This window comes from Ascaphus truei, chromosome 3 (genome assembly GCF_040206685.1).
Source record: "Ascaphus truei isolate aAscTru1 chromosome 3, aAscTru1.hap1, whole genome shotgun sequence".
Lineage (NCBI taxonomy): Eukaryota > Metazoa > Chordata > Amphibia > Anura > Ascaphidae > Ascaphus > Ascaphus truei.
The window spans coordinates 418,986,225-419,010,747 of NC_134485.1; the positions used below are offsets into that span (position 1 = coordinate 418,986,225).

The 24,523-nt window shown below is 43.2% G+C and overlaps 1 protein-coding gene across 1 annotated transcript in view; it reads right to left on the reverse strand.

Moving 5' to 3' along the window:
- The window catches only part of RAB6A (RAB6A, member RAS oncogene family), a 95,127-nt gene that overhangs the window by 23,317 nt on the left and 47,287 nt on the right, over window positions 1-24,523 (reverse strand). Inside the window, exons 2-6 of the mRNA XM_075592737.1 lie at window positions 20,639-20,697; window positions 17,445-17,498; window positions 11,929-12,034; window positions 9,555-9,666; window positions 2,835-2,928 (exon numbers count right to left, since the gene is read on the reverse strand). Coding sequence (XP_075448852.1) covers window positions 2,835-2,928; window positions 9,555-9,666; window positions 11,929-12,034; window positions 17,445-17,498; window positions 20,639-20,697 — 425 coding nt within the window. The remainder of the gene's footprint in view (window positions 1-2,834; window positions 2,929-9,554; window positions 9,667-11,928; window positions 12,035-17,444; window positions 17,499-20,638; window positions 20,698-24,523) is intronic.

The following is a 24,523-nucleotide window of genomic DNA, read 5'->3' on the forward strand; positions in this document are numbered from 1 at the left end:
ATAGGAGACGGTGGAGATAAAGTCGCTGGGACAATGCAGGACGCAGAGTTGATTAGCCTATAGTTCGGGTCCTGAGAGAGGATGCCGTCACACGCCGCGCAGGCAAACGGAGACAGGCAAGTAACTTTACATGTGACCTTCATCGCCATTGCCCGGTTCTCTTCTGCATGAGCTTCAGGAGGTGACGTCATCTGTACGCGACCCGGAGTTCGCACGCCTCGAGGCCGAGACACAATACACTTGTCTCCGTTTGCCTGAGCGGTGTGTAGCAGCATCCTCTCTCAGGACCTGGACTATGGGCGTTTGTCCAATCAACTCCGCGTCCTGCATTACCCCAGGGATTTAATCTCCAGCCGCCTCCGGTCATCACCCTATCCCGACCAGGTGCAGGGGGTGTTAGGCTCCGGCCGGTCTTGGAGAGATCATCCATACTGTTTTTATTCCACTAATACTCGTTTTAATCATTTTTTTTGTACGCACATATATCACCATTTTTTATACCACTAGAACAATTTATAATACTACACAGAGTTTTTGCACTGTTTCTTTATCCATTTGTGGCAGACGTCACATAACAGAACAAAGCACCCGGTTGCAAACCCATGTGTGGTGGAGCTACAACCAATGAAGATTTTCTTTGAGAAAGACAAGCTTTGGTGGCCTACAAGAGTATAAAAGATACTACAAATGATTATACAATGCAGCATGAGGCCGTTGACGCAAGTAGTCAATTGGACGCACTAAGAATAAGTACAGTAAACACCATGTCAGGTTTCTCACAAAGTCTATTCCCAGGGCTTCTTAAACCTTCCATAACACACATACCGATTTGTCCATTTGTAACCTAAGATGTTGCCAGAAGCCTAGGATTACAATTGCACATGTGCAAATAGCATCATGACAGAGCTCTCGTCCAACCACATACCCACACAAACCAATAAAATCGCCATCCTCCAACACACCACATACAAAACAGATCAATGAAGAGAAGATTCTTTCATTAGGAAGCCTGTGTGTGGAAATGGAGCATGCCTGATAAGAAGGAAAACATCTGGGCACTGCGGATTTCTGCTTAGAACATTTATTGTGAGCCAAAAAATATGACGTTTCGGCCTCAAGGGCCTTTCTCAAATGCAAATGGCATTTATATGCATGCCTGATAATGTCATGCAGGCCACACACTAAATGCTAAAAGAATACATTCTATGGGAGTTTACAACCGTTACGGGTATCATGGAAGATGGAAAAAGCAAACTTACTTGCAGCTTCTCTTATGGGATTGCAATTTATCTACAAGATCTCTAAAAACCATGTAATAACTCCCTTATATCATAACTGTTAGAAAGATCTCCGACACTTATACATGATGCGTCATTGCAGGTTATGTGCAAGTTCAGTCACATAAAAGTGACAAGCCAGTAGGTGTCAACACACCACAATTTCAACTTTGCAGATATAATCCCCTCAATCAAACTTGAAGGCTGAACCAACACAGCAGGGGGATCTCAGAACACAGAGAAGCAGAACTCATTTGCTTTTTGAAGCTCTGCTTTGACCTTTCAGGTGGAGGCACAGAAGCTAGAGGTTTACAGAACAGATTGTGGTATATGGCTGTCATTAAAATGAATAGTTGTGTGACAAGCTTGCTTTGCACTGATGAATTACTATCAATTACAGGAAAAACATCCGTGTGTGTGTATTGCGGGCTCTAGCCTTAACCTCGGAGAATGAAGATAATTACAAGAGGCCTTTGGAGAATCACAAATTCTGCAGTTCTATGGGGACCATGTCTGGGTCCAGAATGGGGGACGGACAAGTAAACTCAGATTATTCTGCTGTCAGCCAACGAAAAAGAAAAGCTGTACAAGATTCCATCTACAAATACAGAATAATGATACATAAGCAATTTAATCTTGATTAGCTCAAACTCAACCCACCTTTTTATGCTCCACACAAATAACCATGTATGGTACATTATCGTGGATTTACATCTCACAGTAGTCATAACAAGCCTCACTTACTAGATATCTCTCCAGACTTCAGTCAGATCCTACACACAAGTACACATCTATTAAAATGTTAACAGGAGAAGGAGTGGCTCAGTGAGTAAAGACACTGATTGGCACTGAGTTTGAAGCAGGGGAGCCTGGTTCAATTCCCATTGTCGGCTCCTTGTGACCTTGGGCAAGTCACTTTATCTCCCCAAAAACATAGATTGTAAGCTCCATGGGGCAGGGACCTGTGCCTGCAAAATGTCTCTGTAAAGCGCTGCGTAAAACTAGCAGCGCTATACAAGAACGTGCTGCTATTATTATTAACGTTCAGAATATCCAGATCTTTCCTAATTGGGAACAAGGACACTAACCCCAGTTCAGTCACTACAAACTCCTCACGATTGCCCCTTTTCTGCGTCAACAAGGCTGAACTAGCACCAGAATTATTTTTTCTCTGACTTTGGCTAAGAATGGAAATTCTAGTGAAACCTAGTATGCTTTAACCCCAAAGGGTCATTAAAAGACATCAACAAGTAAGAATACAACCACAGTGGGGTGCATATTTTAGGAACTATATGGAAGAGGACAGCTGTAATAGAAGCATACGCTTTATAACAAAAAGGGGGGGCTTATGCTACACGAAAAGCTATAGTTTCTGGGTTGTATGTGCATGGAGCAGGTAAATGAATTGGTCTTGAAATGTATTTTAAAAAAAATGTAACTGGCGAGCAAGAAAACCATTAAACGAAAGGTTCCCAGCAGACAGCATGGAGAGCTCCATGGTAGGATAGGAAGTAAGAGACAGGCATGCGAGTTATCGTCCTCTTGGTAACTGCTCACCTGTTTTACATTGTAACCAGCTTTCGCACTTGTTTCGATAAACATTACATTCAGCTCTTTGGCTTTCCGTTCTCCTTCCTCAATGGACACTTGCCTGCGGGATGAGAAACAAAGATGTCAAGATGGCGAATACTGTAATTTGGTCTCCTACGCCACGTACTCGGATCATTTTAGCCGTTTTGTAAAATTACAGTTGTACAGGCATACCCCGGTTTAAGGACACTCACTTTAAGTACACTCGCGAGTAAGTACATACCGCCCAATAGGCAAACGGCAGCTCACGCATGCGCCTGTCAGCACGTCCTGAACAGCAATACCGGCTCCCTACCTGTACCGAAGCTGTGCGCAAGCGGGGAGACTATAGAGCCTGTTACACATGCGTTATTTACATCAGTTATGACGATTGCAGTACAGTACATGCATCAATAAGTGGGGAAAAGGTAGTGCTTCACTTTAAGTACATTTTCGCTTTACATACATGCTCCGGTCCCATTGCGTACGTTAATGCGGGGTATGCCTGTACTCATCGTTGATTTTTTTTTTTTTACATACTGGAGGTGTTCCTGGGGTTAAAGATTTTAAATAGCTGAATTCACATCCGTTTGATTTTACCGGCTACTAAAAATCCATTTCAAGTGTACCTTTTACACTAAATATGGAAATTTAAGAGCCAATACTTTGGGTTTCTTCAAGTCCTTCATAACTGCCAAGAACACCTGGGAACGCTCCTCCTGGCTGGGGTAGAAAAATAATTCTGACTTGGGTACAAAAGGATATATATGGGTCCTAAGTGCACAGAACATAGAAATACAGGATGCTTCCATGGAGGACTGAAGTGTCGGTAGGTCAATTTCCCTTCCTACAAGGCAGCGTCCTACAACGCAGCCAAGACCACCTGGGATGTCCCAAAGCAATAACCAAAGTTGTTGGGTGGGAGTATTATTTTCTCGTGGCTGAAGAACCTTTCTGCGGAATTTAGCATCTGCTGAAGCCTGAAGATTACATCGATCGTGCTTGGAAAGGGTATTTGAGGAAGTTCAAGTGGCTGTCCTTCATGGGTCTTCCAGAAATGCTGGTCTTCTCTGCTCATTACGTAGCTGTAGTTCTGGTAGAATGGGTTTTACACCCCATGTGGAGGATCTATTTCCACACTTCTATATGCCTTGCCGATACCGGTTCTGATCCACTTGGATATATACTGGAGGCAACAAGTGCTACCTGACTTTTTGTGTGACCTTGAGACAAGACAAATGAGCTTGTAATTTTTCTGAAAGCTTCTGTTCTCTGCAAGAATGTCTTTAATGCTCTAACCAGAGCCAAATAGTGCACGTTGTTCTCCTTTTCATTAGTCGGATCAAGACAAAAGGATGACAGTATAATATCCTGGTTACGATGAAATGTGGATACCACCTTTGATCTAAACTGAGGAACTGTCCGCAAACTCGCTTGTCCTAATGGACTTGAAAATGTGCCTTTTTGATAGATAAAGCCTGCAGTTTCCCAACTAAGTGCCAACGTAATTGCTGTTAGGAAAGATCACCTTGATGGTAAGCAACTTAAAAAGCAGAGTTTGGAAAGGCTCAATCACGAGATGCCAATTGTTCAGGCTAGATGAAGATCCCATTAAGACTGTGGGGCTACAATCCAAGCTCTGATCTTGGATGTGACCATGATGAACCTGGCCATTATTAGATCAAGGGCCATCAAAGCTCTCAAAGCTGCTACATTCAGAGATGCTGGCTTCAGGCCTCTATCAAACATGCTAAAGAACATTTCAAATCTGAGGAATAGAAACCCTGATAGGAGGATACAAACATACCAAATTGTATGTACAAGTTTGAGCGATATAACAAGGCCATATTAAAGACATCTGATGTTTAGTTTTGTTGTCCACAGCTCTGTGTCTATATTTTGCTAAAGAGTATGAGTTCAAACCCAGCATCAAACACTCTGGGAGTGTACAATAGGCTGAAGACATAGAATATTTAAAATCAACTACAGCAGATGACACAAAAGAACAAATATAGTCAGTGAAAAAAGGAGGGGTGCAAAAACGGTACTAAATATTAGTGTTTCCGTGAGTGATTTTTTTCAATCCCTGTACTACAGAATGATTTTCCCTATTCATATACTGTTACTATATGTATAACACATTTAGCTGTATGTTTTTCTATTTGTAAGTAAAATCAAATATTTTGCATATCTTATTTGTGCGTCCTTACTAGCAAGAGAAGTGCGGGGAACCCCATGGATATACAGTATTCCGCTCTCTGTATAAACTTTATAGCCACCTGACTCCCCTTATCTGTCACCAGGCTACGTTCATTATGATGTCACCAGTATGATGTCACATTGCAGATACATAGCCTACAAGATACTACACCCAGGGGCCGACTTGCTGTCAGAGAAATTGTAATAACTCAGAATTAAAAATTGAATACTGTACTTTCTATTTCCAAACAGACAAAAACCTGCTCCTTGATCTCAGGAACCATCATGCTAAATTTGGTTACGAGATCTTAAGAGTTGTCCACATGCATAGCGAACAGACAAAACTTTCCAAAACATATAGTACATATCCAACGCAAAAAGTACTTTTAACCGATTGTTCTAATGTTTCGTTATATGAATTTGATCAAGATGGATTTAACTTATTTTTGACAATAATTGGATGATGAATGTAGGCACATACGTTAGATTTTTGTAATAAAAATATTTTTGGTAATTTGAAAAACAAAAAGTTCCTGTGTACAAATAAATACAAACTCCCAGGCTCCTCTATTTGTGTCAATGTGCAAAACAAGATTAAAAGGAATTCTTGGATGAGCAGATTCTTGAACTGGACTCTATCTCCTTTTTAAAGAGGACTTATTCGGGTGCGAATAAAAAAAAAATGGACATTTTTTACCCTACCCATTTTATGGGGACTCATTCACCATCGTTTGAGATATTCGTTAAAATAACTCTCCCTATTGTCAAGTTTCTTTACTTTTTGACACATTTTAGATGTTATAATCTCTCTCGGGAGAAGCAATTCGCCTTTAAAGGTATTACAACATAAATTATTCCATAGTAATTAAAAGGGCGGAAAACTGGGGAGTGCTGTGGACATCCAACATAATGATGACTACAACCAAGAGGCAAAGCGAAGACTTCATATTCTTTCCTATAGCAAGTTGCCCTTTGACCCAACAAATATTTGAAATTAAGAAACCTCTTAGGAGGGATGTGTTCTCAATGCCTTCACTGAAACTGTGTGATTTGTAGAACACCATTTCTATTGTTCCTATATTTGCCCCTTAACCAATAAAATAAATAAAAACACTTCTCCCCCAGGAGGCCAATGGTTTCTAGCATTGGATCTTTTGGAGATTGTCGCGCTATATGAATCATTTACTGCCGCCATAGGTCTCGTCTTTAACCTCTTATTGTGCACACCGGTGATCTGTTGGTGCATCTAAAAAATAAATAAACGTTTAATGGCATAGTCAATATATATGGGTTAAATCCAGTGCAATGTTAGTTGGTGCAACGCACAGCAAGAAGGGTGATAGCAGGTCTGGCAAAAAGTTTCTTTATTAAAGGGACATAAAAAACAGAAGGCTGCAACCTTCTACGCGTTTCGTGCAGTCAAAATGCACTTGATAAAGTGCATTTTGACTGCACGAAACGCGTAGAAGGTTGCAGCCTTCCGTTTTTTATGTCCCTTTAATAAAGAAACTTTTTGCCAGACCTGCTATCACCCTTCTTGCTGTGCGTTGCACCAACTAACATTGCACTGGATTTCTCCCTATTGGCAACAGCACGCAGACTGAGAGGATCTCTGGTGACAATCATTCGTGAGTACATACCTGGGGCCAGCCCAATGAGGTTAGGGGAGGGAGTCCTTGTGCATCTACCCCTGCCTTCAGGGTAACTGGAGCCCCTTTTAAGGTTTGAAACAATATTTATGTCCCAGAAGTGTACCTCTCACATTATACCTGATGGGATTTCATGCTTGAGCACCACATCACCTCTATTGAATATATATATATGGGTTAGCCTAGCCTTTGTTGTACACAATGCTTCATCCTCATAGGGGGTTGACAGTTGTCCGTCACTTTTTACGTCACACTTGTCTCCTGCAAAGCACTTATATAGGACTATATTAACTACTTGCTAACATAGAAAAAATTATCAAAAAGAAAATAATTTGTATCTCGGTAGGTCAAACTGCAATGGGGGATCAGCTTTGCCCCCTCCTAGGCCACCCTCTTTATAGGGTGGTGAGAGGCTATCCAGGTGTTGAGACAGGAATATTTTTCGGGACCTCATAGCGTTTTACAGAAAACTACTACTTTGGAGCAGTAACACCGACTTCTGGAATTCAATTTTTTGAACAAAATCTTTTCATGCATCTTTCACTCAAATTATAATTCTCACCATATTCCCACACTATTGGGATTTACTTTTCTATATTGATTTCAAACCAATGTTTCTCGTAAGCCTAATTCACGCAAGACTGTTTTACGAGCATATAGCTGCCACCCCAAGTCTTTACTTGGGGGTATTTCGTCTACGACGAAAAACTGTCAGATTGTTCAAGTGGAATAGACGTGATCAATCAAGCATTTTAAAAATCGGACCGTTTGTGGCACATTGTCAGTTGAAAGATATTCACTATGCAATCCAGATGGCAAAAGTTGATATTCTTCTAACCCACCAGAGGTCTTTCAGTAATGAATGTCCAGATGGAAGGCTATCCGATACTTCACTATTCATCACTCAATATAGTAGACAAGTGAGACTGGGTCTATTAGAAAATATTGGGACATTTTGTCCTTGGATCTAATTTGAAATGTTACTACTTTAGGTGTGAAATTTGTATTCAAAACAAGTTAAAACCATTGTCGGTATTTCTCCAAGTTACTGTAGTTTTTCTTCTACTTCGAGACATATCTTCTTTGGTCAGAGAAACTTATAGATGTGGCTATTGTGAAATATGGCCACTAATGAAAACAGGCAATATGTTTTTACTCAACCACTTTAAATAAAATGTAAAAAAAAAATAGTTAAAACGTTATTCATTGCAACACAGACTTCTATATTCCTTACATGTTGCAAATGTGATGCCGGGGGGGGGGGGGACACCTATCAAAAAGCCTGTACGAGTTTGACATTTAGAGCCCATTCAACAAGGAATGTGGACAACCCTGGGTCTCTTCCACATGGGTGCCTAGGAGCCATGGCATTGCCTTCCCGAGATAGGAAATATTTACATGCACCTACCGGGGTCCTAAGAGATTGCATCATAACATTATTGCATTTTTTTCTGGACTCTCCCATGAACACTTGGTATGAATTTACTATACCACCAGATTTGATAAACTCAGAGGGAAAAAAAAAATAAAAATAAAAAAATCGAGGAGTTCATTTCAAATCTCCAGGACATCAATAGAAGAAATGCTGGATTGGTATGAAAAATGGGCCTCAACGACGTTGCATCTTGAGGAAATCTCCATGGGGCGTCTACAGAGATTTTCCAACTCTGCAAATTAAGTTCTCCTTGGCTAGTATGGGGCTAAGAATATTGCGCTTGCCTCATCCCTCATGATGTTGCTTAATACCACCTGAAGCATGTGCAATGGAGGAAAAGTGTAAGCTAACGGGCAGCCCTATTTTATTGATGTGGCGTCCCAGAAGTCTGCTCTTTGGTCCCGCCATCTCAAACAACACACTAGTATTGTGTGGGTGATGGCAACGGTCATGAGATTTATTGACCTTTAGAGTGAGGGATCCGGGCACTTCATAGTAATGTGAACGCTCCAGGGGGTAGCAGGCAGTCTGCTTCACCTAGTTTTAAAAAAAAGTGCCTATAAAGCAGCCTTGTAATTTAGGCAAATGTAGTAAATGAATGCGGGAACCCCAACAGCTCCTTCCTCCAGCGAAGGAACAACAGGAATAAATGGCCCACGCCTCCTTTTGTACCAGAGCCAGAATTCTTGTCCTACTAAGAGGAGAGGTTTTCCTAGATGTCCTTGGCTGCCACAGATGACAGTGAAGAAAAGTTGACCCGCCAACTATCCTTTGCAGTTCCTTGTGCCTAGAGGTGTAGGGTATGAAAAGTTGTGCATGGCTGTGGCCCCTGCAGGGAAATCTATGTAAAATAATACCGGGAGCTCTGATAGCAACACTTCAGAAAGCCATGCGTTGGCATTATACCTTTCAATTACAGCAGAGGTTCTCAAACATCTGACCGACCAATTATACAGGACTTACTATGCATTTGCAATTAATTCCAATTAAATGCAGTTTAAAGTTGTAGAAGCTGTATCCGTCTTGGAGAAAAGCAAATTTGATGTAGGTTACGATACCTATTGGGAAGTTTAAAAAAAAAAAAAAAAAGTACTGAACCCCCCCGCCTCCCCCACCCGGGTCCGCCAAAATGTATCAATACCTACATCAAACCTGCTTTAAAAATAAATGAAACCTAACTCAGTCAAGTAAACAACCCAGTCAAAAGGGAACCACCGTGGTTCTGAGTTTAACAAGGTATATTGACAGATTGCCCATTCAGAGCCCATGTTCGCTTAAAATTCCAAATGTGGATAAAGTAGCCGGAATATAGAAGAATGAAGCGGTCAGCCCATGTACGCTTACAACAAATCTAATATGGCTGAAGAAGTCTGCCTCGAGGAATTAAGCTATGCATTACACACTAAGTGCAAAGTACCTCCTTACCTTTTGTCAGCAAGATCTGTTTTATTTCCCACTAGCATGATTATGACATCACTCCCCCTTTCCGTTCGGACGTCATCGATCCATTTTGTGGTTTGCTGGAATGAGTTTACGTCTGACAGAACAGAAGAGAATAACGATCAGGGCAAACGCAACTTCTCCCCCCAAGAACCAGAGCAAGCAGCGTGGTACGTCACCGAGCCTTAACCCCCGCAGAGCTGCAGGGTCCTGACCACCATTACTCGGAAATGCTTGGTACACCACCCTGGCACTTCAGGAGTTAACAGTCACCAGGCGCTCTGCTTATATCGCCGGCAGCTACAGGAATACATGAGCCATGTCCGCAGCAAACAAAGGCTTTCAGCAGAAGAAATGGCTCACAAGTGTTTGGAGGATGTTGGTACAGTAAGAGCTTTACTCGCTTCCATTTCCAAAAGCTTTTTCTCTAGCACAGGTTCTGGCAGCTGGATGAATCGCTGTAAATTATTAGATTAAAGCTGCAGGCTCACTTAGCAACATGGAACGGGCAGATAGGTGGGGTAAGAGGTTCTTATCTGCTGTAAAACGCTGTCTCCATGTATAAGAGCTACAATAAAGCCAAAGCACTCAGTCGTGTAACAACTTCTCTTTTGTGCTTAATTTGATATATTTAAAAATGCAATCCAAGCAATATCCTGTGTGTTTTTAATTAATCTGTTCTGTAATATTAGATACCACATTTTTTTTTTAAAATTTAACTCAATGCAATTTTTAATGAGTTTTAATATACTGATAATCCATTGATTTCTATAGCAGGCTTTAGCCCACCTCCCCAGCAGTGCAAGATCTTTGAAACACTTCCCCGTTTGTGATCATTTGTTGCCAATACTCACAGCCGTTTGAGCTGCAAACAATAGATAATGTTACCTTAGTAATATAAGGATACATTGTAGCTGCTGAGTTTCACTGACTGACGGATTGATTTGAAACTGAAAGGCAGCCGTTTAGTGAACCCTGGTAAGGATTTGGCTGATCGATCACGGGAGAACGAATTGATCGCCAGCTTCAGTAATTCGTTTTCAATAAAGTTAGTCAAAGGCTGCATATATTAAAACAAATATACATATATATTTTAAGCTGCTTGGATTGCCTCTAATAGACTGAAAGACTAATGACCAAAAACACATTTTTCAATATACATTCTCCTCATTTTACAAGCTCAGAATGAATCAAGGAGAATGGCAAGCTGCAGGGATCCGGCTGGAGTGGCACTTTCCCCCCCCCCCCCTTCTTTAAGAAAACCACGGTGGAGGATTTCACAATGAAATGTGGTCTGATCGAAAGGGCAAAGCCAATTTGGAGAAAAACAAAATGTTTCACGAAGGGGGACTGCAGGTAAGTGGCAGCTCTATCATTGCTGGAGATTGGTTTTGTAAGACCATCTCTTGCTTCCATTTGAAGATTAGACAGACTGATCAGTTTGCCACATGTAAGATTTCGCAGAGAAGGTACTTGTGATACGATACAACGGCCATGCAGGCATGGTGTACTGAGTTACATTCAGCAAGACTTCCATTAAATAGAAGACATTACTGTTACGTTTTATACATTGGGCAGTTGCCGCTGACACACACAAACACACAAACATATATGTGAGATTTTGTGTAGCTGCAAAGTAAGTGGCTGTCTGCAGTTTGTTTGTAGCTGCAGTGTGTGTGCGTGTGTGTGTGTGTGTAGCTGCAGTGTGTGTGCGCGTGTGTGTGTGTAGCTGCAGTGTGTGTGTGTGTGTGTGTGTGTGTGTGTGTGGCTGCAGTGTGTGTGTGTGTGTAGCTGCAGTGTGTGTGTAGCTGCAGTGTGTGTGTGTATACAGCTGCAGTGTGTGTGTGTGTGTGTGTGTGTACACAGAGGGGGCGGCAGTGTGTGGATATAGATAGCTGCAGTGTAAGTGTATATAGAGGTGCTTTAATGTATTTACCATTTTATTTTAATTTAAAAAAATCTATAGAACTATACAAAAGTGTTTATTATTTATGAAATAAGCCTACATTTAGCCTATAATAGTAATAATCCCCTCAGAACAGGGCACTACTGGCCAATAATGCCCTGGCTGGGTTAAAGTCCCTCGGCTTAGCCTCGGGCCTTCAACTCTTCCAGCCAGGGCATTATTGGCCAGTAATGCCCTGTTCTTCAGGGACTATTACTTAAATATTGACATGCCCCACATAAATAATAGAATATTACATTCCTAATGCAATTGTCCCTGCTGGAGAGGAGTGGAGTCCATGGATGAGTCCGCTGTAAACAGGCAAGCATTGGGGTGTCGGCCACCAGTCGATAATATAGGAAAGTCAAAAAAGCACCAACCCTCCCATCCCCCCTCCCCCCCACCCAAACTCACTTGTGATATCAAAAACAACAACTGCCACAGTGGAGTCACGAATGTAGCTAGGGATCAAACTCCTGAACCGCTCCTGACCTGCTGTGTCCCATAATTGCAACCGGACCTAACACAAGGCGAATCGTCGGCAAAGTGTGGGGAGAGAGAAAAACAAAAAACACAGAAAGTCAGAGCCCGTTAAGATGTACCTACTTGTAATATCGAACACAACTACGGGGGCAGCGAAATCGCGGATCTAACTGGGAATTAAGCTGCGGAACCTCTCGTGACGCGCTGCATCCCAAAGCTGCAATCTGATCTGTGGGATGGGAGACAGTCACACAGACCGAAAGCCAACGCAATACCAATGCACGCTGTAAGAAAACACTGGGAAAGCCACGTTTACAGCAGGGGTGGCCAACCCCAGTCAACAGGTCAGGTCCTTTGTCTTTGACCGAGTCACCTGTGCTGAAGCAGGGATATCCTTAAAACCTGACCTGTTGGGGGCCTTTGAGGACTGGAGTTGGCCGTCCCTGATTAAGATTGCTAGCTCTCTGGAGCAGGGCCACCTTAGTTGCTGTGCCAGTGCATGCTAATGTTGTAACATGTCTTATCATTCTACGGTGCTGCAGAACATGCTGATATGGTATAAACAAACAATAATAAAGTCTAGAATTAACACTTTTCTGGCAATTAGCAGGTAGCTTGTATGCGCATAACTATGGCGCGTATTTCAAAGCATCTCATTCATGAGACTTGTGAAAAACGTGCCCAGTATGTATTTACAAATCCCAGTAGCTGCATTGATCCCGGAGAAACGTAGATTTGTTGCAATACCGGTTAGGGGAACAGCCCGAGGAGTGTTTCATATATGAAAGTGGACGGAGATTTCGAAAGGCCACCGCTCGCTTCTTCTTGTGTGGTCATTTGTTTAAGAGATAATACACAGCATGTTCACACATTAAAAAACCAACGCGTCCTGCATTTCACACCCCAAGCAATATCGAAATAATTGTATTTCCCTCATGTTAACAATCTTTATACTGTAGATGTATGCATATGTACAAAAGGTATGTGATGGTTGGCATTAAATCACAGACTTGGGGTCCCCGAGAGCTGGGGTCACTTCATGTTTGGCCAAAAGTTCGACTTCATTGCCAATATGTAGACACGTATGCAATCCGGGAGAGGGATGAGGGATAGATCTCTTAGTAGAAGAAAATTTATCAGGGGCAAAGTAGTTAAAAAAAATTGACATTTTTTTAGCTAAAACTTAAGGAGCCCTAATAATAATAATTATAATAATATTAATAATAATAAAAGTTGGCATAGTTTAGGCATGTTTGGTCATATGTTCAGCCTGTCCATACTTGGAGAGGCGTGGGGAAGGGTCCAGCAGTGAAATCCTTCTAGGTGCCTGGCACCGAGGTTTATAGGGGGGGGGGGGAGAAACAGTGCTAAGTGCTGCTGTTTTCCAAGGCTGCAGTGCAATTAGTGGATATGAGTAATTTGCTTCGGCTTGTGAAGCCTGAATTCTAATAAGGCTGCGCCTCTCCTGCACCCCAACCTGCCAATCATTTTCAGAAATGGAAATCAGGAGCCCGCACCATTAAAGTGAAGCAGTATTTACTACACGTCCCGCAGTAATTACTCATTCTATTGCAATTTACTTCCAGGGGAGGAAGTAGAGCAGCGGAATATGTGCTGGTGCTTGCGTGTCATGCTCTGCATTCGGTTTCAAGGGTTTAAAGAAATCTGTGGTATCTCACGAGGTTTGGAAGCACTAATAAGGCTAAAAAGCAGCATACTACATGCTTCTGTAGCATGGAGGTAATGCAGTTACATGCGGAACTAAGTTTTAAATCAATGCCCAAGGGGGTTATTTGGAAATTAATGTATACATTCAGGTAATATCTTGTATCAAGGATTACAGTCTGTTAGAAATATTAAAAATACATTATTTTATGCTAAAAAAAATACCAGATCAGGTGATCCATCAGAAATAAGTACATAACATTTGATTCTTAAAAGTAATAATACACTATGTGGATACTTCACAGAATATTCATGACAAGCAGCACAACTTGACTGAAAACAGATCTACATGGCTGTAAAAGAAATGGTTATAACATTAAAGTGGGATATCCTTACTCTCTCCTTGTGTGTGTAACACACCTGGCTGTCGGGTATACAGACTGCTCACTAATCTTTCTTGGTTTGGCATTTTTTGTGCATTCACAGTTGTTAATAAACAAAGTGCAGCACCTGGGGAGAGGGGAGCTGGGTGCTCTTCCAAAAGCAGCAGAGCCCGCACAAGGGAGGAATCTCAATACTGTGCAGCCGGCGTGTTCACATTGGATTCTAGCTTTCCTCTCCATACTGTGCAGCGCTTTCTTGGCCTCAAAGAGACCATATAATCCACATAAGACTCCCTGAAGCAAAGTGATGTCGCAGAGTCGGAGGAGCTTAGGACCCGAGTTAAATTCCATTTTGGGCTCAATTCCCAACAATATAAAATCAACATAAAATTCAGTCAGGATGACCAATAACTAGGTGAAAACAGACACCCTCCTGTACATTGTGGTGAAGACATCTCTAAAAAAAAATTAAATAAATAAAACACGTGGAGAAGGGACGCCACCATTAAAACACCGGCATCTTCCCTCCGTGCAGCACCACACCGGACATTGCCCTGCTGCTTCAGCTGTATATGCAGCTGTTCTGCTCTGACGCGGTGTGTGATGTTCTCTTGCTGGTTGGTACATTTGTTTGACTCCGAGGCTGTTCTGCCTGTGAGAGAAGTATGTCCGATGGAATAGAACCTGGAGGAAGGGGTCCAATGATGGGGTTTGCCCCCCCCTCCCCTTGTCACTTTTCTTGTAAATGTATATTTGTGCGTTTTCACCTGCACTCTCCCCTCCCCCATTCTTTTTCCCCACTCGCTTATTTTCTAATATTTGCCCCCGTGAGTGCACCAGTCTTCAACTGGAGAGGTCTACCGTTGGCACATAATTTCCCTATTAGACATATCTAAAGAAAACAGATCAGTAGCATAGTAGATGCCCAGTTATTTTAATTTTGTACTATACTTTCTTTGTAGATCGCCGTTATAAGTTTGAATCAACTATTTTAAATAATACTATTAAAACTGTAAGTATTAACTATCTCATTGCCCAATTCACTGGCACTAGTACTCAGGGGTATTTGACTGCTTTTTCATCTGGGATCTTTTCCTCTGTGTGTTGTAATGACTATATACCCCAGTCAGCACCTACTCCTAACTATAATATCGTTTCCGCAGAAGCTGGGCGAGGATTTCCCCCTCCCCTTACCCCCAGTGTAGAGATTTTGTGTATTGTACACTGTGGAACTTGCAGATAAGCACTCTTTGCTATATCTCAGCTGCCTGTGTCTGAGTGAGTTCATGTCTTCACTGTATTGTTGTTTATTTCATGAGCTAATGTACTTACTTTTTGCCTTATATTGTCGGGCTCTTGTGATTTCCGAGTGCCGGCTACCTACTTGGAGAGGTCCTATGTATTTTAGGGATTGAGGGGTCCCTCTGGATGCCCTGCACCTCTTATTCATCACTATATTGATATATTGGAGTATTGATTCTATTTGTATATATTATTTTAAAATACATTACATTTTTGCTAGGGCCACCACGAGGGTGTGGAACTCTACTTTTTGGCGTAGATTTTATGCACAGTGACTGCATAACAAGCTTTAGGATTTGCCCACATGTATTTCCAAATAGGCCAATCAAGTGTTATAAAGAGGCAATCCAAACATCTTACATTTGATTTATTTTTTTAATCTTTATTTTGTGTTTTAACAAGTGCAGCCGTTGAATAAGTTTATTGAAAACAAATTGCATGCACTGCCGATCAATTTGTACTCCCGTGATCGATCAGCAAAACACTGCTGCCCAGGGTTCACTAAATGGCTGCCTTTCAGTTTCAAATCAATCCTTCGGTCAGTAACTCTGCAGCTACAATGTAATCTTATATTACTAAGGTAACATTTTCTATTGTTACAGTTTGCAGTTCAAACTGCTGGGAATATTGGCAACAAATTATCACAAACCTTATCTAATACTACAGAACTGATTTATTATTTAAATATATATATATATTATTGCTTAGATTGCTCCATTAAAATGACAAATATTAAAAAAAAAAAAAAAAAACTCAAGCCTTTCCAGAATATTAACAAAACACGTCTAAGTCTTAAAATGCTACTAAAACGTTGTTCTGAGCACTCTGTCTTCTTTAAACAAATGTAACTGTGCTTACAAGCAAAGATTTGCTTCTGCATCTTCGGAAATGATTGACTATTTGCTTTTTTTACCGTCCTCTGAATTAGTAAGATTGTCAAACCAAGCGTTTCCTCTCTATCCTTATGCCCCGAACCTGGAGCTTTGCAGAAAGCGAAGAGAAGGGGAGAGGGAGAAAGGGATCAGTTTGCCTGTGCAAACTCTTCAACACAAACCGGGCCAAAAAAAAGAGAAAAATCAAACCTTTCCCATGTCTCAGCTTCACTTTTACAAACAATTTTATTTGAATTAATGTATTTATTTATAAAATGTTTTACCAGGAAGTGATACATTGAGAGTTACCTCTGGTTTTCATGTATGCCCGGGGCACAGAGTTATGATGACAGATCCATGGTTACATATACATGGCTAAATATGTCACAGATACATAGATACTTGTAGATGTTGGAGTTTGACAAAAAGGCATCACCCAGATGAGACCCCTTAGGGTGAGTCCCTAGTCAGCACTGTGGCACGCGCGCCCAGCGGCGCATGCACAGCGATCTGCGGGGAAAGGGAACGTTTGCAACGGAAGGGGGCGTGGCGGTGGGTTTTGTGAGGGCGTGGCCATGACGTCCCGTGGCTGGTTCACCCTCATTGGCTGAACCGCCGGCGGAGGCGTGGCCACACCTCCATTGCAAACAGCTTAAATTTCACAGCCTGCCTGAAAACCTGTCGCGCACCGCAGGGGAAAGGTGCGCGACTGGGTACTAACTAGGACCGGCCTGACTGGGGGACGGAGGTTGAACGCACAGTACACGCCGAGGCGTGCGCTGTAGCAGCCACTGGGACCGCAGCCTCAAACATGTCGCTGCTATTAAGTTCACATTTGATCCTAGAAGAGACTGATCCTTTTCAGAAGTTGAACAAAGGAGGATAAGTAATGAAACTCCATGTGTCTCATGGTGACCGTTCTACTGTCCTTTCGGACATGCCACCGCCTTCCAGGAGGGCGGCAAACCAGGGTGGTCCAAGCTCAAGTCCTCATGGGCCACCCAACAGGGCGGGGTTTCTTTGCAATGCAGATCTGTGATAATGACAGCCAACTATTACAGACTATGACGACCTGTCCTGCTGGAAACCCTTAGGACTGAGCTTTCGCCACCAAAGACTCAGGATGCATGGAGATACAGGATGGTCACGGTATGCCCCATCCCAGGTTCATGCCTGTGCGGTTTGTTTCCTGCAGTGGATTCTGGGTCATGAATGGGATACTTACTGTTCGATCCTCCAGGTACATCGTCTTTGATAAGAAGTCAATACCAATTGTTGCCTGAAGAAAAAGAAAACAAAAAAGAAAGATTAGGACCAGAGGAAAAAAGTACATTTTAAAAGCGCTGGTTCATTTTTTCCTGCATTTATCATACGAGTGAAACGTGTGGATATTAAAGGGCCATTTCCTCTAGCCCAATTATTGTGTTTTCTTTGTTTTAATTAATGCAGCATTTCTTGCCTTCACGGCAATGCGATTATCTAAGCTGCCGATCGATCGGCAAAGACAGGAAGTGTTGTGGCTTCCTAAACAGTTGCTATAGCAACCCAAGGAATCTTAATACATTACAAATAAGGTGAAAAAAATGCAATATCACCCATTACTGTACCACTCATTTATTTATATTAAAAGAAACACAGGATTGTGAATGAAATGCTGCTCTAAAGATACAGTACCATTATTTTTCAGGAGAATGCCAAATTTTAGGACACTGGTTGCTCCAATCACAGCTGTGACAGAGTGTCAGCTCCAGAGGCAAAAAAATAAACCAAAATCTCTGAAATTGGAAACTGCTGGATGACCGCAGTGAATTTTGCCATTAGGATGAAAGAATGAGTCAAGGCAATTTCTAAAAGCAGAATATTTCACTGCATAGTAAATATGCTACTGCAATGAATTGTTCTGCAATCCCTTTGTCTCTGACTGAACCCACTTCTCTATTTATTTTTTTAAGTCAAATAAAAAATGTCACACTGTCACACTGTCTTTGGAAAAAAGGCCAAGAACGTCACACCGACCTCTCTGTGGACTGCTGCTTTAGAATCAGCAGGCGGTTGGCACTCGGCTCACGTACAGCGGTGCTGGAAACTCGAGCCCAGGAGTGGCCAACTCCAGTCCTCAAGGGCCACCAGCAAGTCAGGTTGAGGACTGGAGTTGGCCACTCCTGGGCTAGAGAAAGTTAGCTGCGAAATGTGCACCGGAGAATAACAGAAGAAATACTGATGTAGGACAAATACTCTCTGACCTTGAGGTGTTAGGTGGGTTACCCGTTCTTTTGCACATTTGAAATATTATTTGGGACAAAACATTTGATTTACAAACCGTCCTATCCTTTTATGACGTGACCACACTCGCCTCTATTATTATTATTATTATTATTATTATTATTGGAGACTCTTGCATTTAAAATAAGAGGGATTAGACTGCCGGGTGGTTATTTTTAGCAGGGTCCCTCTCGCTTTTGCAGAGACATCGTGTCATTCTCCTTATCATCTGGAAGCTCGTCCCTGAAGACGCCCCCAGAGCACTCACTGTACCGCCACCTGCTTCATGGGTCTCAAGCGCCTGGAATAGTCACTGACCATCATACAAAAGCAGGATTTCTGTCCTTTTATTACATAGGAGTTTGTTTCCTTCACCTATATCTGTATAGTTGTGCTGTAAAGATTTAGGGCCCTATCCAATGTGCCTTCCAAAAATGGGACCAACATCTCCTCCAAACTGGGAAGAAGCTTCCCCGCTTAATAGGACTATTACACAGTATTTGAGCTCCGGCTTCATCCCATATTCAGGATACCTTCATGTCCACACCAACTGCTTGGGATAATATTCACTACTCGCTTCCAACTATTAGAACCGTCCCTAAAACATGTTCACAAGTACCATCGCCTCTCCTTATCGCCTCTGTATAAACACAGGCTCATATCTGGGTGTCGACATGTCACTGAACCCTCGGCCATCGCCAATTCTAATCATCTTGCTGCCAGATGGGCTTGCAACTCCGACATTGAAAGGGTTAAAATTATCTTTGTTGCCCTGGCAGTACTTTATTTTCCCACAGCTATTCTGCCGTACCATTTTTATGCCAACACATTGCAGAGATTTTTGTACCATTAGAGGAAACAGCAGACATTTTTAAATGTTTCAAAAGCCTCTAACCAAAGAATTAAAAAAAAAAAATGAAGTGTAAATTATTTTCTTGTTTTCTTCAAAACAGATGATCGAATATTAATGTCATGTCAAATGTATGCACAGATTGCATGTTTTTTCCTAACACACAACATAACCCACATGCTATTCTGTAAATTGGGTGACAGAGGAAGATGTCAGATGCGCAGTATGCACTATTTATAACATTTCTATAAGTGCCTGTATCCAAGGCGCTATATATTCGTAAAACAATGGTGCGGTTACATATGGAACATTTCAGGTGATGGCAGAGAGTAATTGTTACTATGTCTTTGTGGGCAGGGGTGGGAACATCATGGTCGGGCTACGGGTTGGGTGCACTGAGAGCTTGCTTGGTTGGTGGGCAGGGGTGGGAACATGGTTGGGCTACGGGTTGGGTGCACTGAGAGCTTGCTTGGTTGGTGGGCAGGGGTGGGAACGTCATGGTCGGGCTACGGGTTGGGTGCACTGAGAGCTTGCTTGGTTGGTGGGCAGGGGTGGGAACATCATGGTCGGGCTACGGGTTGGGTGCAATGAGAGCTTGCTTGGTTGGTGGGCAGGGGTGGGAACATCATGGTCGGGCTACGGGTTGGGTGCAATTAGAGCTTGCTTGGTTGGTGGGCAGGGGTGGGAACGTCATGGTCGGGCTACGGGTTGGGTGCAATGAGAGCTTGCTTGGTTGGTGGGCAGGGGTGGGAACATGGTCGGGCTACGGCTTTGGTGCACTGAGAGCTTGCTTGGTTGGTGGGCAGGGGTGGGAACATCATGGTCGGGTTATGGGTTGGGTGCAATGAGAGCTTGCTTGGTTGGTGGGCAGGGGTGGGAACATCATGGTCGGGCTACGGGTTGGGTGCACTGAGAGCTTGCTTGGTTGGTGGGCAGGGGTGGGAACGTCATGGTCGGGCTACGGGTTGGGTGCAATTAGAGCTTGCTTGGTTGGTGGGCAGGGGTGGGAACATCATGGTCGGGCTACGGGTTGGGTGCAATGAGAGCTTGCTTGGTTGGTGGGCAGGGGTGGGAACATGGTCGGGCTACGGCTTGGGTGCACTGAGAGCTTGCTTGGTTGGTAGGCAGGGGTGGGAACATCATGGTCGGGTTATGGGTTGGGTGCAATGAGAGCTTGCTTGGTTGGTGGGCAGGGGTTAGGGTCTGATCTCTGGATTTAGTCCATTACATCTATAAAGAACTTTTCTTTTTGCCCACTACACAGCTACAGAAAAATACTTCAGGAGACATCAAGTTTATTCTCTTACCTGGTAGGTGTTGTCAAAACTGTCGTACATAAACCTGGTAATTAGGGAGGTCTTTCCAACTATAAGAAAACAAGAGAAAGGTCTGATTAGTCTAGTATTTACTTAAAATCCTGATTTTCAGTCTGTTAGTGAGCTGCTCAACATACATGGCTTATTAAAAAGAAAAGAAAATGTAAAAAAAACTTCCATAGTATTTTTGTCCCTTCAGCAAAATGCACTTGGTCATATTTGACATTCGGGGTTACATGTACCAAGTGGTGCTATTCTACAAGAACCCTTCCAGGGCCAGAAGAAAGACAATACGGCCCATAAAATGTCAGTATCGTGTATTTCGGAGCCCGAATGCTGCTTATAACACCACTTAGAAAATAGCACCCAAGTACCTTATTTCTAATCTGAACCTGCAAAGGACAGGGCCTACTTTGTGCCAATAAACCACCACACAGCGGGTCATTAAACAACGAACGGCAGTTAACCAGACATCACACACACTTTTGAAGTGCCGATTTCCTTGGCTACAGGATTCCAGATTTAACGGTAAAGGCAAAGTTTTGGGACGCCAAAGGGGAGACCTATTACATTCCTTTTAACACATTTTTACTAGCAATGAAACATTAATACGCAGTTATGATCTGTATAGCCAGACTTGCTGTTGCCCGCAGGAATGGGACTGCACCGCAGAGCGATTTCCCGCTGCCGGGGAACACCACGGTCACGAATCCCCGGCAGCACAGTTAGTCTGGCCACTTACACACTTACACACACACTTGCACACACTGAAACGCATATGGAGATGGATAATCAAGACAACCCTGCTGAACCACATTGCTGTAGGAGGTGCATTCCACTACAGGTGGTCAAGGCATGAAATGTGTTTAACCCTTGCTGTACCAGGGGGGATTGCACTGCATTACAAAGCCAAACGGTTAAAACAAAAGAAGTGTGTTCCTGGTACAAAGCGTTTAGCTAAACATGCATTGCAGGGTCTCCGCCGGCAGGAGAAGGGTTAAAGAAACTTACTCCATGAACAGCGAGGGTAACAGATAGTTCTCTGAGGCCAAATAATAATGCTTAATGTTTGTTTTGTTTCTCTTCTACACGGGGGATTTGAGTGGCATTTTCCCTTCAATGCCAGCAAGAACAAAAAAGGCACCGAACGCAGGAGAGGGGCTGGAGAAGTAAATTGACACTGCCACGTGTCTGTTGTGCTGCGGTGCAGCGAGAGGCTGATCAAAGGCTCGTCCCACCGACCGGTCCCGGTCTCGCGCTCCTCCCATGTATGAGGTGATGGTGCCTGGTATGAAGAGACAATGGGGAGAGGCGGAGGTGGTGTGCATGTGCAAACCTGCGGCTCCTGACTATGCAGCACGCCCGCTAGCACAGACACTAAGAACCACGTTCAATGAATACAGCTTTAAAGGGACAGTCTCTACTGGGACCACCGTAAACCAAGGACAGTGGCGTGTTTAACCCTTTGGTGCCGTTTGACGATGCGACTACATTATAGGGTCTGACATACCGCCCTCGCCACTCAAAGATTACATGTCGCTGTTTAGGCCTTTAAAATTAGAAAAAGTATTCCAAAAGGATGTCCAGACGTTTAACATTACCACGGTTGACATTACCGTTTGGAGGGTTTTTGCCATCTTTAATAATTTTGGATATTAAGACCGTTTGTGAATCCGCCAATTCACAGCTAAATTGTGGTGTGTAACTGTATCTGACCTGCCAGGGGCCCAATTTGATGTACCGGGCATGTCATAGAGAAATGCTTGTTTTCCAGGGGCTGATCGGCTACAACAGAGCCCTCCCCGCCTGCGTTACCTTCCGCTAGTGATCATGTGACCGCCAATGCAAGATGGCTTACTGCAAAGAACACACAGCAACAACCGATCTGCAGCAACTCAGCTGACACAAAGCAAATCATTCATTTTTCCCAGGATACAAAAAAGTGAAACCGCTACTTTGAGACGGATTCAATGGTTTTGAGAAAGTTAAAATCACACCAATAACCTGTGGGCCTTTAATCCATCGAGGGCCCCATGACCTAGCTACCACAGCGTGAGATCTGGCTGTTCAGGGGTCCCATAACACAGTAGCCACGCATTGGGCTTTCTTGTACTAGGGGAGGCGGAGGTCCGCTCTCCTGTGAACCACTAAATGCAGCCTGACCAGACGAAGGACCAAAAGTAGAGGCGATCCCTTTTCCCGTTTGTGATCGATTACCGTGATCATGCGATCACTCCCAAGGATCGCAACGCGCAAGAGAAGCTGTGGCCCTCAAAGGGTTAAAGGATCACATCGCAAAGAGGGAACAATTCCAAAGTCGGAGAGTGTGCTTGTAAAATTTAGGGGCAGTGTTCCTTAGGGTCCCCACACCCCTCCCCCTCCCGAGAGAGTTTACATTCATGTTTTTAGTAAAAGCGGATGTCCGTTCGAACATGAAAGCAACATTTATACCCAAAGTGCGATTAGGAATTTCCCGCCTTCAGTGCAACGTGGTGCAGGGAATTCCAGCAATGCAGGGGTTAAAGCTGCAGGGAGCCCCACGCTGCCGGAAACCTGCTGTATGTAGCACAGGGGGCGCCCCTAACTTCCTATCCAGGCAAGCGCGATTTATAAAGGAGAGCAGGAGCGCAGGGGACAGGGCATGACATGACTAGAGAGGAATGGAAGGATACAGAGCAGGGGCAATTTAACAGCGAGGGACATCTGTTTCTTGGGTAAGATTCAATCCCCCATAATGTAACAATCTAACTTAATTGTATCTTGGGGAGAAAGAGTGTTTTGCTTTCCGTCTGGAAGTCCGGATTCCGGATTGGGACCTTTGGCCGCAGGCGATTGCCCTGATAGTCCGGATTCAGGCCCATGTTCCATCAGCTACGCATGTTTATCTGTATGATGGCCCCATCATAACTTTGTAAACAAAAAGTCAGCGCAAAGCCAATCATTTACCTGGGAGGACCTTGAGGACGGCAAACAGTCTGATCACCAAAAGGTAGTATGATAAACAAAAACTTCAGGGTTTTGCACTTTTTATCTAAGTTGTTAAAAAGAAATGGTTTAAACATACATCACTTGTCAGATTTGCTTTAAAGTTTCAATCGGCTCCATTTAAAGCTGCAGTTCAGTCAATATCCTGCATGTTTGTTTTTTTTAATAAATCAGTTCTGTAGTAAGAAAAAATACTTTTAGCATTTTCTGTTTTTAAAAAAACAACTTTGAAAGACCAATTTTCTTGTATTCTATTTTAACAGCCATTTGCTAAGGCACTGCCCCTTCATGTCCTGTCACAAGCCCTGGCACACCCCTTTGTCAGCCCTGCCCTCCCTCTAGCACATGTCAGTGCAGGAGTGCTCATGAATATTCATTAGCTTCCACTGACAGACAAGCAGATTATAAACAAATGCCAGCTTTTAATATGTCACCAAATTTCGACCTATCAATACATGGAAAACGAATTGACCTGCAGCTATACAGTTCTTTAGGTAATTAGAGATTGCACACATGAAACTATTGAAGTAAAAAAATAAATGTAAAAAAAAATTAAAAAAAAAAAGACTGAACTGCAGCTTTAACCCATTAAACATACCTCTGTGCGAGACAGACACAGAAACTCGCCTCCCCCCCACACCACAGTCAGAAAAGAGAGCAGAAGTGGTCAGCCCTGAGGTTCTCCACCTTGCTCCCTCTCCGAGCCCCCTTTCCTGCGGCACGACAAACTAAGCCAGGGCTGCACAACATACGGCCCGCGGGCCGCATGCGGCCCGTCTGGCCTCTCTGTGCGGCCCTCGTTGACTCTGGCCCGGCGCCAGTTAATTAAATAAAATAAAATAAAAAACAAAACAAAGTTTAACAAAATGGCGGCGATTCATCCCTCCTCCC